The sequence below is a fragment of the Oncorhynchus mykiss genome, chromosome 19, assembly GCF_057628025.1.
Source record: "Oncorhynchus mykiss isolate SJ-2025 chromosome 19, ASM5762802v1, whole genome shotgun sequence".
NCBI lineage: Eukaryota > Metazoa > Chordata > Actinopteri > Salmoniformes > Salmonidae > Oncorhynchus > Oncorhynchus mykiss.
In genome coordinates this window covers 58,350,632-58,366,048 of record NC_143040.1, presented here as the reverse complement: position 1 = coordinate 58,366,048, position 15,417 = coordinate 58,350,632, and the positions used below count along the sequence as shown (strand labels likewise).

The 15,417-nt window shown below is 38.7% G+C and overlaps 2 protein-coding genes across 3 annotated transcripts in view; both read left to right on the top strand.

Moving 5' to 3' along the window:
* Positions 1-2,976: 2,976 nt before the first annotated feature.
* LOC110498059 (cytochrome c oxidase subunit 7A2, mitochondrial) lies at positions 2,977-6,530 on the top strand. Its single transcript, XM_021574623.3, has 4 exons — positions 2,977-3,062; positions 4,740-4,829; positions 5,818-5,902; positions 6,304-6,530. Exons 1-4 carry the CDS (start codon positions 3,045-3,047, stop codon positions 6,357-6,359), a joined length of 249 nt encoding a protein of 82 aa, XP_021430298.1. The 5' UTR covers positions 2,977-3,044; the 3' UTR covers positions 6,360-6,530.
* A 577-nt stretch (positions 6,531-7,107) lies between these two features.
* The window catches only part of LOC110498058 (collagen alpha-1(XII) chain), an 89,598-nt gene continuing 81,288 nt past the window's right edge, over positions 7,108-15,417 (top strand). Inside the window, exons 1-6 of one of the 2 annotated variants that reach the window (XM_036954993.2) lie at positions 7,108-8,315; positions 8,441-8,808; positions 9,635-9,740; positions 13,382-13,498; positions 13,618-13,761; positions 14,753-14,809. In XM_036954993.2, coding sequence (XP_036810888.1) covers positions 9,665-9,740; positions 13,382-13,498; positions 13,618-13,761; positions 14,753-14,809 — 394 coding nt within the window. In that variant the 5' untranslated portion in view covers positions 7,108-8,315; positions 8,441-8,808; positions 9,635-9,664. The remainder of the gene's footprint in view (positions 8,316-8,440; positions 8,809-9,634; positions 9,741-13,381; positions 13,499-13,617; positions 13,762-14,752; positions 14,810-15,417) is intronic. The other variant, XM_036954995.2, reaches the window with a different exon arrangement.

The window sequence follows — 15,417 nt, the reverse complement described above, 5'->3', positions numbered from 1 at the left end:
CTATACATTTTGTGTTGTACATTTTGTATTGTAGATATGTAGTGGTGTAATAATGTAATAATAATATGATGTACTGTTTTATCTTTTGCTTTATATTCAATGTTAGTACTTTAATGTGTTTGGGATCCCAGGAGGAGTAGCTGCTGACTTGGCACCAACTAATGGGGATCCCTAATAAATACAAATGTAAAATGATACAAAATATCTGATCGTTACACTAGCACCAGTCTACAAGGGTCCAGCCTTCACAAAAAGCAACCAATGAGCAGCGTGTGAACATATTGCAGCAATTTCCGGTCTTCTCTAGTTACTACAGCCACAAAGTCATAGTTATGGCTAAACCTCACCTCTTTCTATAATTGATCTTCTTAAAATCAGATTTGGAACCTAACCCTAATCACACTACTAACCGTATGCCTTACCCTAACTTTGAATTGAGATTTTGTTTTGTATTTTGTTTTCATACATTTGTACGTTTTGGGCTTTGTGGCTGTGGTAGCCTCAGCGTGATTCTGGGAGGTATGGCAACGCGAGACTATGGCTGTGTTAACAAGTGACAAAGATTATGGATTTTCTGACAAGATATGTCTCGCCGCCATAACAATGCGAGTCGTTGTCCACAAAGCGGCACAGCTGGATGTCCAGCTCCCGCCTATCCTTTCTTTGAATCGGTGGATACAATTTAAGGGTTTTATTGGCATGGGTAACATATGTCTACATTGCCAAAGAAAGTGAAATAGATAATAAACAAGAGAGAAATAAACAAGAAACAATGTACAGTAAACATTACACTCACAAACGTTCCAAAGGAATAGAGACATTTCATATGTTTTATTATAGCTTTATACAGTGTTGTAACGATGTGCAAATAGTTAAAGTACAAAGGGGAAAATACATACATAGAAATATAGGTTGTATTTACAATGGTGTTTGTTCTTCACTGGTTGCCCTTTTCTTATGGCAACAGGTCACAAATCTTGCTGCTGTGATTGCACATTGTGGTATTTCACCCAAGAGATATGGGAGTTTATCAAAATTGAATTTGTTTTCGAATTCTTTGTGGGTCAAATCAAATCAAGTGTTATTGGTCACATACACGTGCTTAAAATATGTTATTGCGGGTGTAGCAAAATACTTGTGCTTCTAGCTCCGACAGTAAAGTAATATCTACCAAGTAATATTCGACAAATACACAACACACACATCTAAGTAAAATAATGGAATTAAGCATATTTAAATATATGGATTGAGCAATGTCAGAGAGACATAGAATAAAATACAGTAGAATAGTATAGGATACAGTATATACATATGAGATGGGTAATGCAAGATATGTAGACATAATTAAAGTGACTAGTGTTCCATTTATTAAAGTGGGCAGGGTCTGTGTAATCTGAGGGAAATATGTGTATTTAAATGGTCATACTTTTGGCAGGAGGTCAGGAAGTGCAGCTCAGTTTCCACCTCATTTTGTGGGTGGTGTGCACACATTATTGTAATCGTTTTATTAATTTCGATGAGGGTTGGTGACGTCAACCGCCTGTATTCAATGGAGAGAGATGCTATGCTACTAGCCTTTGTGGAATAATTCAGACATAACTGTAAGGAATAAGTCATTGTTCTACCCCAGCTGGCATGAGAGGAATATGGACTTTGTTTTAGATGTTTTTTGACCACAAGGGTAATATTCTCACATATGAACAATTTATAACATTGATAGAGTTTCCAATACCTTTCAGAGAGTTTATTTCTGTGATTAAAGCCGTTCCCAGTGGTCTAACTACACGAATGAAAACTCATCTTAGCTTAGGTAATAATCACAAAGTTTATCCAGAACTCAGATTGGAAGGCGTGGGCTTACTTGAGAAATCTTGTTGTAATAAATATATAAGTAAAATTCTTCATTCACAAAACCAACTTACACCGAGAGGAAAGTTTTTCTGGAACATGCTTATTCCTGACATTGTCTGGAAAAATGCATGGTTAAGGCCTTACAAACATTGTATACCAAACCAAGTTAAGGAAGTACACTTTAACATTTTACATAAGATATATCCATGTAATTCTATGATATCCAAATTTGTGGCAATTGATGATATCTGCATTTTCTGTGAAAAAGAAGGTGAGAATCTGTCTCACTTGTTCTTTGAATGTAAATTTGTGTCAGAATTTTGGGAAAACCTTGCAAAATACTTATATACCATTATGAACACTAGCTATGTTTTTGACATGAAAGATGTAATATGTTACTATTGCAATGATAACAAGACCACTGAAATGATTGTGAATTATTTTATTATTGTTGCCAAATACTTCATACACAAACAGAAATTCCCAAATTCTATACCAACATTTAAAAAAAAAAATTATTGAATTGAACTATTTTATTAAAACATTAACCATTGTGAACAATAACAATAACATTTTTCTAAATCATTACAATAAGAATTTTTCAGAGTGATTACAATTGCACTATTTGTTTATATTTTTTTTAAATATTTTTTTTGTTTGTTTCAGTATTTTCTCGTTAATTACCTGAGTTCTGTTTTGTATGATGTAAGAATGTAAATTGTTGACCTGTATTTTGAATTAAAAAATAAATAAAAATGCTATGCTACTAGCCTCAATTTATGAATATGCATAGCCATCACGAGACAACTCCCATATAAAGGTGTTTTTTCTCAGCTTTGTCGGGATGTCACGTGTCCTACTTATATCAGTACACTCGTAACATGTTAAGCATTACGGAACTTCCATTTTATCAAATTAACCTCACTTAGCAAATAAGCCATTATTTTGGGGGGGGGGCCAAATTCAACTCATTGAGTTCCATACAAAAACTCCTTGCTTGGTGGGCGAAACAACGAAAAAAAACGCCACCTGCTGGAGGGAGACAGAGTTTCTGCCGAGTTGGGCCACTCTCACCGTCTTCCTCTCTAGTGACTGACAATTTATTCGCCATAAAGAATCTTGGGATATCACCGGAAGCACAAGTAGATAGGTTTTCAAAGTGTCCTTGTGCACTCACCTAGAAGTTTACCAAAATGTACAGACAATTTATGGTAAGCGTTCAATTATATATTCGACCAATTGTTATGTATTTGTGTACGCTATTCGATGTTTTATTTTTGGCTACTGCCGTTATCTGACATGCCTCCTCAAGTGAACTCTAAGCTACCGAGCTATGTTGCTAAGCTAGCGTGTAACGTTAACCGTTGACTAACTAGCCTTTTTGTCAGGGTAGTTGGCATACTAGCTAGCTATCACCTGATATTTTACACTTGCTTGACAGTCAAGTTAGCCTTCTGATCTAAACACACCTGTTTTTATACAGTAATATTGTTAACCTAGTGACACATGCTAGCTACTTGGTAAGCTAACCAAATGAGTAGTAAGTTATCTAGCTAACTACATAGTAGTTATTCAATCAGCTAAACCTAGCTTGCCACGTATTCTTTTCCACAGTCTTGAATTGTCATCCACAAGTGTAAAGGTCGCATAGGTTAGCTAGGAAAATTCTGACTAGCTCTATCTAACTATCCAAGTGTTGTAAAAGGTGGCGTTTGCACGTACACTTGTCATGTGAATGGCTATTTTTTGGAACAGGGTTTACGTCATCTGACACTTAAAGATGCGCTACGCAGAAATCGCCCCACTTTTCCTGGTTGCTAAAATTATAATAGTCCGCCTAATTTCAGGTTGTGACAAAACAAGCAGTCATTGTGTAAATAATAATTGTACCATCTAAACCGATATATATGAAATATATTTTCCATTACTAAAAATATTGTATATTCATCTGTTTGAAGCTGGTGTAGAAAACCGAAAGTAAAAGACGCAGAACCTTTAGCACGGGAAGCATAGACATAGCACACACAGAACAGATCTACCGCTTATTATACTTGCTTTCAACTTGAATGAATGATCTATAACTAAAATGTGAATTTGGTCAGGTAGCCCAGAAAGTTACATTGTAGCTTTAATGTATGTGTGTGGAGGATAATGGTGCTTTCAAGATTAATTGGGAACTTTTAGGTCAAATCATGGCGTCAATGATCTTCCCTTCGGAAAGCCGGAGCTCTAGAAAGATGCTAGAGTTTCCGACTTGGAATTACGAGTTGACGTTCAAAAATATGTTCCCCAGTCGGAGCTTGTTTTTCCCCCGACTTCCCAGTTGTCTTGGAAGTCTGAGATTTCCGAGTTACCAGTGGTTTTGAACACGGCATAATTTATGCTCAACTGTCTAGAATCACAGCTAGCTACATGGCTTTCTAATGGACCAATTCTGTTGGCTAGATCTGCACACATCGAGCCCAGGTAGGGGCGAGAAGAGGGACGGAAGCTATACCGTCACACTTGCACAGAGCCCTGACCTCAACCCCATCGAACACCTTTGGGATTAATTGGAACGCCGACTGCTAGCCAGGCCTAATCACCCAACATCAGTGCCCGACCTCACTAGTGCTCTTAGCAAGTCCCCGCAGCAATGTTCCAACATCTTGTGGAAAGCCTTCCCAGAAGAGTGGAGGCTGTTATAGCAGCAAAGGGGGGACCAACTCTATATTAATGCCCATGATTTTGGAATTAGATCTTCAACGAGCAGGTGTCCACATTCTTTTGGTCATGTATTGTAGCTAAAGCAAGGTTATTAGTTAGTGCACATGTAAATACTTCAGTAATCATTTACAGTTAATGTTTTTATTTTTCTGCATCTCTTCCTTGATCACCTATATGTTTAGAGACTTCAGCAGCTGTCCTGCCGGACTATCTCCAGTAGTGCCCGCAGACAAGTGGACAACATGGTCAAGGAGAAGCAGAAGCTGTTCCAGGTAAGCTCTGGGGCCAAGACAGGCAGATGGCGATGGAGTGGAAATGTGGAATGGAACACCTGTCTACCGAAGCTCAAATACTGTTTTTAAAAGTTGATAATTCTGTTCTGGTTTTGTTTACCTAATTTTGACAGTCAATATTTGTGTTCAATCTTGTTTGATTAGTAATGGTGCAGTAATGCTAAGGTTAAAGTTTGCACTTTATTCTCAGGTTCTGGAAACATAATCTTATTTTCCCACCATTGTAGCCTGAAAGATAAGTATTTATGATGTTTGCTCATAGGTTCACTCTTAGTTTGGGCTGGGCTGACTAATTTTGCATGCAGCGTGATATGCAAACAGCTGATACAAAATGAGACTTTTGATATCAGTGCTTTGCTGAATCTTGCATAACACCCAGAGGATGTCCATTGCCCTGCTTTAAAATTGTGCATCGCCCCATGGACGTGCCCTGCTTTAAAATTGTGCATCGCCCCATGGACGTCCCGGTCGTGGCCAGCTGCGACAGAGCCTGGGCTCGAACCCAGAATCTCTGGTGGCACAGTGCCTTAGATCACTGTGCCACCCGGGAGGCTGCTTTTCTGCAATTTGTTGTTGATTTTCATCTTAGCCTAAGAATTTCCTGATCCTTTTAAGGTCATAATGTTCATGGTAAGTGTTTCCGTTTGTATTAGGTTAGGCTGTAATATGTCCCAAGTAGAACTTTGCTTTCCAATAAGTATAAATCTTTTAAAAACGTTTACTTGTTTTAATTGCAGTTATAAACATCTCACAAAATAATTGGGGCTATTGTAGTGCAGTGTGTGTTGATTAATGAAATATTCAACATATTCAGGTGGTGCAAAAGTGCTTAGACCATTTTAAAATACAGCCACCACCCAGACCGAACCATTTAGTTTGTGGTTCATATATGTTGCTATGAAGGGCTTCTTTGCGTACTTCTAAATATAATTTATAGGCTAATTTCCTCTTCTTCCTGTTTACACAGGCAGATAACGGGATACCAGTCCATCTGAAGGGAGGAGCCAAGGATGCTGTTCTGTACAGGGCAACGATGGCCCTTACAGTCTTTGGTAAGTATGCATTACTTGTTGTACAGCCCTGATATGACCCTCCTTGAATGTAACATTGATTGTAAGTGCTAATGGAATTTTTACGGCATATGATCAAATAATATAGATCAGGTCTAACTACAAACAGTGGAGTCAAATACCAGTTTCACATTTCCTGCTATTTTTTTTTATTTGACCTTTATTTAACTAGGCAAGTCAGTTAAAAACAAGTTCTTATTTTCAATGATGGCCTAGGAACAGTGGGTTAACTGCCTTGTTCAGGGGCAGAACGACAGATGTTTACCTTGTCAGCTCGGGGATTCGATCTTGCAATCTTCCGGGTCTAGTCCAACGCTCTAACCACTAGGTTACCTACTGCCCCTATGCCTGTTATATAAAACATCTTTCTCCTCTCTTCACAGGAAGTGGATTTGTCGTGTATGAACTCCTCAATGCAGCAATGCCCAAGAAGGCATGAGTGCCCTTATCCATTTCCATCCCTAAATGAATCTTCTCTGTGGTACAGATGTATGATCTGGGAGATTTCTTTTTGTCCTGTCAATAATGCCAATTTGTTTCATGCATGGGATCAATATTTATTGATTGTTCAATGAATGTACCATAGAGAATAAAACAACCACAATACAAAGTCTTATCCATGTGAATGTTCTCATTTCAAAATCTCAATACATCTGATATAAAGAGTTATTCTGTATCTAAAGTAAATAAATATGTATACTTTGTCTATAGCAATTCTGTTTTTAGCTGTGATTGTGTACATGAACCAATAGATAAACCATTATATGGGACAAAAGCCCCTGGGCCTATAGGATAATGGTTACTTCTGTGCATGTGGTTGACTTTCAATGCTCTGCCCAAAATGTATTTCCTGCTTTTAAACACTAGAGGCCCTCACTGATCATGAAATGTGGGACATTTTGCCATGTTTACAATCATCCCAAGAGGTGACACTGCCTCAATGAAACCCAAGCTGTTCAAGGTTGTTGATATGGGCTACCCAGTGGTGTAGTAGTGGGTACGCTCAAATTTAGCTAAAAAAATATCAAAACAGTGAAGGCACCCCATGTGGAAAAGTTGTGAGAAACAGTGACATACACTCTGAATGACCTAAAATTATGAATCCCATATGGGTCTTTCACAGTCAGGCCAACCCAAACTGTACTGTGCAGTAGACTAATAGTATGCCTACAACAGATGACTGAGTCAGAAATTCACAGGTTTCAAACGTTCCACATCGCTTTTAAATTATTCTAATTTTTTTTTACAGAAAAACAACATTGTATGTTTTAAGTCCATAACAATGCTTAAACCACACCAGGAGACCAATTTTGAGGTTGGACAAATCGAATAAATTTGGATTTATTAGAGTAGTTACCCTTTAATTCAATTGTTTGATTAGAGGTGTTTCTGTAGCGCATGAGAATGAGTTTGCTAAAGTAATGGCCACTGGATTGATGCAAATAATCATATGATTCTGAGTGGGCATGGGCTACTTTATACCTACATTTAATAGAGAAGGTTTTTGGGAAAGCCTTTTCATCTACCAGAAGACAGTAAGACCTATTATTAACATCGCTATATTTTTCCCGTTCCTTAATTGTTTTAAACCTGGACGTTTTACTTCATATTATGAAGCATGTCTTACCTTGCTTCAAAGTAGCCTATAGCCAAAACCCCACCGTAGAAACGTGGAGGCAATTCTTTTTATAGACTTACTCGTATGTGTTCCCCTGTTCTATTGGTTTATGACAACGGTTTTTCATTGTATAGCAGCTAAATGCATTATCCTAATCATATTATCAAACCATGATAGTTGTTGCATCTTTAAGTCCCTCCTCCTTCTAACGGATATTTCCATATCTGTCCGCTTGCGTGTGCATTTTTTTATGGTGTTTTCCCGCTAATTGCATTTTGGAATATCCATGCATAGGCCAACTGCAGTGTGAACATTGCTGTCCCTAAAATGGGAATAAATAATAGTTTATCAATATTTTAAGCTAGACATTCCTATCCTTTCCATCAGTCCTATTAATTTATACGGCGTATACGTCCACTACACCACTTTGATACGTATCAATGGGGGTTAAGAGGTGGATAAGAAGAAGAAAATAAGTGGGTATACCCTCCGATACACCATTGGGACTACCTGTCCCGTACAATTACTTAATCAAGTGAAATTGTACTAAATAAGTTATATATTTTATTGTTTGCAGTTGTCATTAAATGTAGGACCGTGTCATTGTGTTTTAAAATCGGTGGAATTGTATGTGTACAAGTTACCCGCATGTAGTCTAGGTTGCCCTGGCGACTGCATATATTCTCAGAGAGATCCACAAGAAAATCCACGAACGAGTCGTTTGGATAGTAAATTCAGCTGGTTTTTATTGATTGAACAAATACGTTCACTGAAATAGTAAGTAGACCATTTTTTAAAACCTAATATAGCCTACATTTGAATTTCCTCAGGGTGGCTATATAGACTGTTATATACTGGCTATATAGACTGTTACTCACATTATCCCTGTTAACCCGTTATAGGCACTTAAGACAGAAGATCGTGATGTGCCAAAGGAATGCAGAAAAGAATGCACTTTCCTGAAGTGTATTCCCACTGGTGGATGTTTCACATATCAAACCATGGCAAGGTTTACCGGTGGACTTTCGTAAGAGTTTACGGCGGTAAAATGAGATTTGGGAACAGCCCCCTATTAAGTAGAAGATTGTGGAAAGATTCTACCCACTTGGACAGAGACTTCCTTCTTGTACATCTGCTGTTGGAGCTTCCAGTAGCCAGCTAGAGGAGAGAAGGGTATACCCAGAGCTCCTAAAAGTTATCTATTCGTAAAAGTTATCTTCAACGAGACTGCATTTACATTTTTTGATTTTATTCTGTCAGAATTGACCAGGTGAGCTACAAATATTTTATTTTATCCTGCTGTTGATTAGAAATAATTCAAAATTCATACAAAATAAATGCCTTTCAATGAATAAGACATTGTGCTAATCTGTATGTGCTATTTATGCACATTTTCAAAGACCTGGATACAGGAACGCAAAGATTAATTTATTTCTGGGAATAACTGCAAGATTAGTGATTTTTTTCGCGGTCGGTTAATTATTTAGGTTATAGTTTGTCCATAAAGAAACACGTCTATGTTGGATTATTTCTGGACCCAGTGTGTAATCAAGAATTATACTGTATGAGAGTATGCGCATCGAATGAGAATAGTTTAGCCAAAGTAATCAATATATTAGTTGATAATTGGTAAAACTTTACTTTAAAGCAATGATACATTTGCTATTGGGCATATTGTTTTGGCAAAAGTTTTTTATTCTACATAATATATATACTTTTATAATCTATGAGCCTAACCTATACAACAGGTTTAATTATGATTACATTATTTATTAACAGTGAGTGAACGAAATCAATTTTTAGACTACTTATGATTAATAACGAATATAGTTCAGAAAAAAAGTGATTCTATTTTTTGAGATAACCGTGCATAAAGTGACAGAAGTTATGTCGTTAAATAGGCCTACTTTTTTCTCTCTTTTCATTGAACCAAATTTTGCCAGACAGTGGTTTAGGTAAATTCCTCCACTGGCAGATGCCCTTTCAGTCAGGCAAATGTAATCTATTCCCTTTCAAGGGCTCGTGACTTTCTGGCCACTCTCATCCCAACGCTACACTAAATGGGTTTGAAAATTTGATTGCAACTCTCTTCTCAGATTGATTCATGTGCTGCTGACCCATAACGTATGAAAATGAAGATAAGGCTGTCGCTGGCCGTGGCTGCCTTTGTTGCTGTGTTATTCTCCACAGTTGAAGCTCAAGGTAAATGTCCCTTCCCCCTATCCCTCCTGTCAAACCTTTTCATATACCCTCCAACTCTCTCTCTCTCGCTCTCTTTCTCTCTCTCTCTCTAGTTGTTTGATTACAGTGTTTAGGATGTAGGGGTTTTATTGTGTGTGGACCTACTATCACATGGAAACAACCCTAATGCATTGTACAGTATGATTAATAAAATGATACCCAGTTATGTGTGTATTGTGCTTGATTTGACTTGTCCTGAACCTCGTCTCTTGTTCTGTAATGTGTTATGAGTTATTTCAGAATAGTTACAATTGCATTTACTCAATCCTGGTACATGTATGTAATATATTCTAAATTAGTTTTTATAATTATGATAGGACATATACAAACTCTGTCATGAAACCAAAATCAGGACATGTCTCCAGCTATGCCAATGAGAAATCAGGGACTCTGGTATTATGTCGTCAACAGTCATCTGTAATACCCAGTATGTGACATTACTGTCTCAACAGTTGGATCTGACTTTTATGTTGATGTCAGAGTCCTCACAGGGCTCTGAAACCATCATGTGTAACCATAGTCGTATTGATGTTATGGTTTGGTAAAAGAATCCAGGACTCAATAGTCATTCCTTCATTGAAAATTAGATAGGATTTTTTATTTATTTTCCAATGATGTGTTCTAAAACAAAAGTACACTAAAAAGAAGTAAAACTAAAATCATTTCATGGTTTAGTTATTCCCCTCTGTAATTATGTCAACTAAAATGAAGTTTACATTAGCTGTTCTAGATTTGAGTATTTCTCATATTTCGATCGCCAAACAAAATAAGTGGTCATGACATGATCATTTGTAGAAATGTGAGATCATAGTTTCAATATCCCTGATGTTCAAAACGTGAAAATTCAATTCTTATGTTTTTTGAAGTGAAAAAACATTTTCAGACCAAAGACAAAAACCCAAAATGGAAAGTTCATATTATTTCCCCTGAAAGCTTTTTTGGGGAGTCCGATGTCTACTCCCATATATCTTCACTAACGGAATGGAAATATGTAATATGAGAATCGCAAATTAATCCTCAGACAGGGCAAAGACAAAGATAATGTGGCATTCTCGAAAACGTTGAGTTGCGATCCATATGGAAAGTTCATTTGTAGTCATTTTTGTCAGTACATGTTGCGAAATTACTTTGGCATCCCTTCTGCCTCTTTTGGAGAGTCATAGCTCTTTCCTCTGAATGACTGACTGGCTGTAGACTAAGGTTACTGACAGTAGCCAGAGTCTGGCTTATGGGAAAGGCAGAGGTGTCCTCTGGTCAACCACGCCTGTTGAGGGAACTCGACCGAAAAGATATCCACCAATGTTTATTGGCATTATTTTATATCTTCAAAGCTTTTTTTCAATGTCTTGTTTTAGAAAAGTATGTTAAAATGCAAGATGAGAAGATTGAACAGAAAATGTGCGCAGTAACAACTCTGTAACAACTGTGTTTCCAACTACTTACGACTTTTTCTACAACAATGCTCAAACAGCTTGAGCAAAGTGACACAGCTCTTTACTCTTGTGAGTGAAAACAACCTCCCTACCCACTTTCCTTACCCAACGTCCCCCTCCATCTCCCCACCTCCCCTTTACTCAACACCCCTCCCTACCCACTTTCCTTACCCAACGTCCCCCTCCATCTCCCCACCTCCCCTTTACTCAACACCCCTCCCTACCCACTTTCCTTACCCAACTTCCCCCTCCATCTCCCCACCTCCCCTTTACTCAACACCCCTCCCTACCCACTTTCCTTACCCAACTTCCCCCTCCATCTCCCCACCTCCCCTTTACTCAACACCCCTCCCTACCCACTTTCCTTACCCAACTTCCCCCTCCATCTCCCCACCTCCCCTTTACTCAACACCCGTCCCTACCCACTTTCCTTACCCAACTTCCCCCTCCATCTCCCCACCTCCCCTTTACTCAACACCCCTCCCTACCCACTTTCCTTACCCAACTTCCCCCTCCATCTCCCCTCCCCACCTCCACTTTACTCAACACCCCTCCCTACCCCCAAGTGGGTTTATTTATTCTTGTTCAGAGACTTTCTTGGAGACATGAGGGGAGCTTTCCCGGGCCCCCTGAATTGATGTCAGGTTGGTGATCCTCTTTTACTGTGTACCAATAGCAGCTTAGTTCAGGTCCTAGTTGTTTTCCGCCTGTGCATTCAGTGTGTCCTGAGCTGTGGCTTTCTCAGTGGGTATTTTACAATGATATTCTTGCATCCCATCCCACTGCCCCTCCTCAAAAGCTTGCATGCCACCCACCTGCTGACATGGTCTGCAAGGCCAGCCTTGGCATGTATGTCTTCATCACATACTCATCATCATCATGGACTATAGTATGTAGCATATAAGAAGTGCCTATACAGACATAGGCTAGAGGAGGAAAAGGCACTCCTACAGCACCTCACTTCGTAGATGTTAAGACTCTTACATTCTCACAGTTCTAGCTATCTTGTTATTCTGTTTACCATAAAGTACATGTTTATATGTCCAAACACTTTTGTTTCCCATTTAACTGTACTCACATAAAGGTGAAAGGTCACTCAACACTCAGCTGATCTAAATAGGTTGCATGTGAACCCCAACTGAGGAAGAATATCATGTTAAAATATCTTTATTATCTCTGTGTGTGGTCCGTCATGTACATGGAAACTTTCATCCAATTTGTCAAGTTGTTCTAAACAACTTTCTCATGTACATGTGCATGGTGCCGTGGCAGCCAGCTCAATGTGGACACGTGTGTTGTTGTCAGATTGCATCTGTTGTTTTATTTTTTATTTTTTTCAATATATTTGTAAATGATTTTCCTCTGTATCTCAACTCTCTCTTCATTTTGTCTGTGTAAGGCAAGCAGTGTCCCAGCACATCATGCCATGCTGTTCACTCTGCCAATGAAAAGAACGTACACAACAGTCTCCCGTGACACATTGTGTATTCTTTTTGCAAGGTTTGCAATGGATTTATGCCAATGACTTGTGCTAGTCTCTAAATATACAAATAGTTTGTCAAAATATGTATATATACTCTGTATATATAACATGTGTTAAAATCAGCAAATGCCATCAACATTACCTGGCAATCTTGACTCCATTGTATAATCAATAATGTTGGAATGAAAATGTTGTTGTACTTGTGTGTTGTTCCAATCAACTCCATGACTTGAGAGCAACCTGTTGGTGATGGTTGGTTGGGCATGCGTGGTAATGACTGCACTCAGCATGTATTGGATGGTTCACTCAATGTTTGTCCTTAGGGGAGTTTTATGTGGAGTTGGTCTGTATTAATGTTGTTTACTCCAGACTTCCGGTGCTTGAGTTGCTGACTAGGGTCACCTGGTTGTGCAACTCAAACAAATGCCATTTTGTTTTCCAAAATGGCTTCTCACACTTTTTAAATGTTGTTGTAAGTTTATTTTTTTGTCACATTTACCATGGATGTGGGTTTTTGTCTCCCTCAACAATGAACGTCTCAACTTCAGTCATGAAGTGTTTATCGTTGGGCTAAATGTGAATGCTTGATATAAAATGCCTTGCTGAAATACTTGATCAACACTTATATACTCATACCCATGTTTTGCTCACATGTAAGTTAACATCAGTTCCTCTTTTGTTTGCAGTGGAGCCCCCCTCAGACTTGAAATTTAAAATTCTAAATGAGAACACAGTGCAAATGTCATGGAGAAAACCATCGCAAAGGATACAAGGCTACAGAATACAAGTTGTATCGGATACAGGTTCGTATTTATTGATCTCAGCAGTTAATTGACGTTTGCCTTACTAGTTATAGCCTTTCATGCCAAGCTGAATGATAATTTGCACCAATGCTAATGGCAACCCATTCTCTATATCCCAGATGAACCAGCCAAAGAGTTTAACCTCTCTGCCACTGCTACAAAGACGTCTATCCCAGACCTGACTCCTGATCTGGACTACTCAGTGTCCATCCACTCCTATGATGGCACAGAGGAGAGTATACCCATCTTTGGCCAGCTCACTAGTAAGTGCTCAATATTCAAATCAAAACAAATGTGTCTCCTGCACCAAATACAACAGGTGTAGACCTTAAAGTGAGATGCTTAAATGACTTAAAAATAAGTTGAAATGTAGCAAATAATTAAGGAGCAACAATAAAATAACAGTAGCAAAGCTATATACAGGGGGTTCCTGTACAGATGGTTCCGGTACAGGGTCAATGTGAGGGGGCACCAGTTAGCCGATGTAATTGAGGTAATATGTACATGTAGGTAGAGGTAAAGTGACTATGCATGGATTATAAACAGGGAGTAGAAGCAACGTAAAAATGTGGGGTGGGGACAATGCAATTAGTCCTGGTAGCCATTTTATTAACTGTTCAAGAGTCTTATGGCTTGGGGGTAGAAGCTGTTAAGAAGCCTTTTTGACCTAGACTTGGCGCTCCGGTACAGCTTGCCGTGTGGTAGCAGAGAGTCTATGACTAGGATGGCTGGAGTCCTTGGCAATTTTTTGGGCTTTCCTCTGACACTGCCTGGTATAGAGGTCCTGGATGGCAGGAAGCTTGGGCCCAGTGATATACTCTGATGCTGTTACAAGGTTAAAAATAACTTGTGTGAAAAGTCAGATGCCTTTCCCAAAAGCCTGATGTGGACTGATATCAAAAGGGTTTAACCTCAGATCAGATCACTCAGCCATAGGAACAATGGGCCAATTACATAGTTTCAAGCCTCCAGCTGTCTATGGTGTAGCTGCCAAGTGAGATGAAAAACATACGATTTTTAATGGAACAAATGAGAGTCTATTGCGTTAGCTTCTAGACACATCAGAAGAAGGAAATCACATTTGATTATTGAAACGAATAATTTATAGCTAATGAACCAGGAAAAATATGTTTATATGTATGTGGTTGATATCTCATTGAAGAGGCTTGATGATGTGTTGATTGTCTTTGATTTATACATGGCCTATGGCACACAGGATGTCATGATAACAGTTCAAGTTCTCTTGTGTTTCAGTTCAATCCAGTAACACAAGTGGAACAGCAAGGAGACCTCAGACTTCAGATGCAATCAGTAAGTATGTTTATCTCAATGTCAACCAATCCCCTCTATGCCCATTGCCTGTCCACATAGCTGTACCATTTTTTCCAGTACATTTTTTGTGTTTGTCCATGAACTTCCATCATAATCATAATAGTTTTCCCTGGAATATTTTCCTCAGCCTCAAATACCCCTTCTGTACTGATGGGTTGTCACAGTGTGAGCAGACAGGTGGACCGACAGTGGCTGAGAATGTACACTGTAATTCGTAATTGAAAACAGTCTTCACATTGAGGCAAACGGGTTCCTTTTGGGCTCCTATAATCCAATGAGTGGGATGACGTCACTGTCATGCCAACTCGGTGTATGTCCGTCCTTTAAATTAAATGTTGAAAGAAGTGGAAAGGATTACTGCTCTGACCAGAAGTCCTTTTACTGGAGTTCTTTGCCTCTCCATGTGTCCAGTCTGTGGATTGACAGGGAGAAACACTTACTTTTCCCCACCATGTACAATTTGGGTGGAAATTGAACCGGAAGTCCCGAAAACAAAATCTGGTAGAACGCTCTTACCGCTCTCACAATTGACCTAATTGTCCTGCTAAATCGGTAGAATATATTATGTTTTATCAATAAATCTTCAA

Bases quoted from the DNA above. Each gene is read 5' to 3' on its own strand.
- LOC110498059 (XM_021574623.3), top strand. The intron at 4,830-5,817 runs GTAAGCTCTGGG...CTGTTTACACAG, and splicing joins AGAAGCAGAAGCTGTTCCAG to GCAGATAACGGGATACCAGT. The intron at 5,903-6,303 runs GTAAGTATGCAT...CTCTCTTCACAG, and splicing joins GATGGCCCTTACAGTCTTTG to GAAGTGGATTTGTCGTGTAT.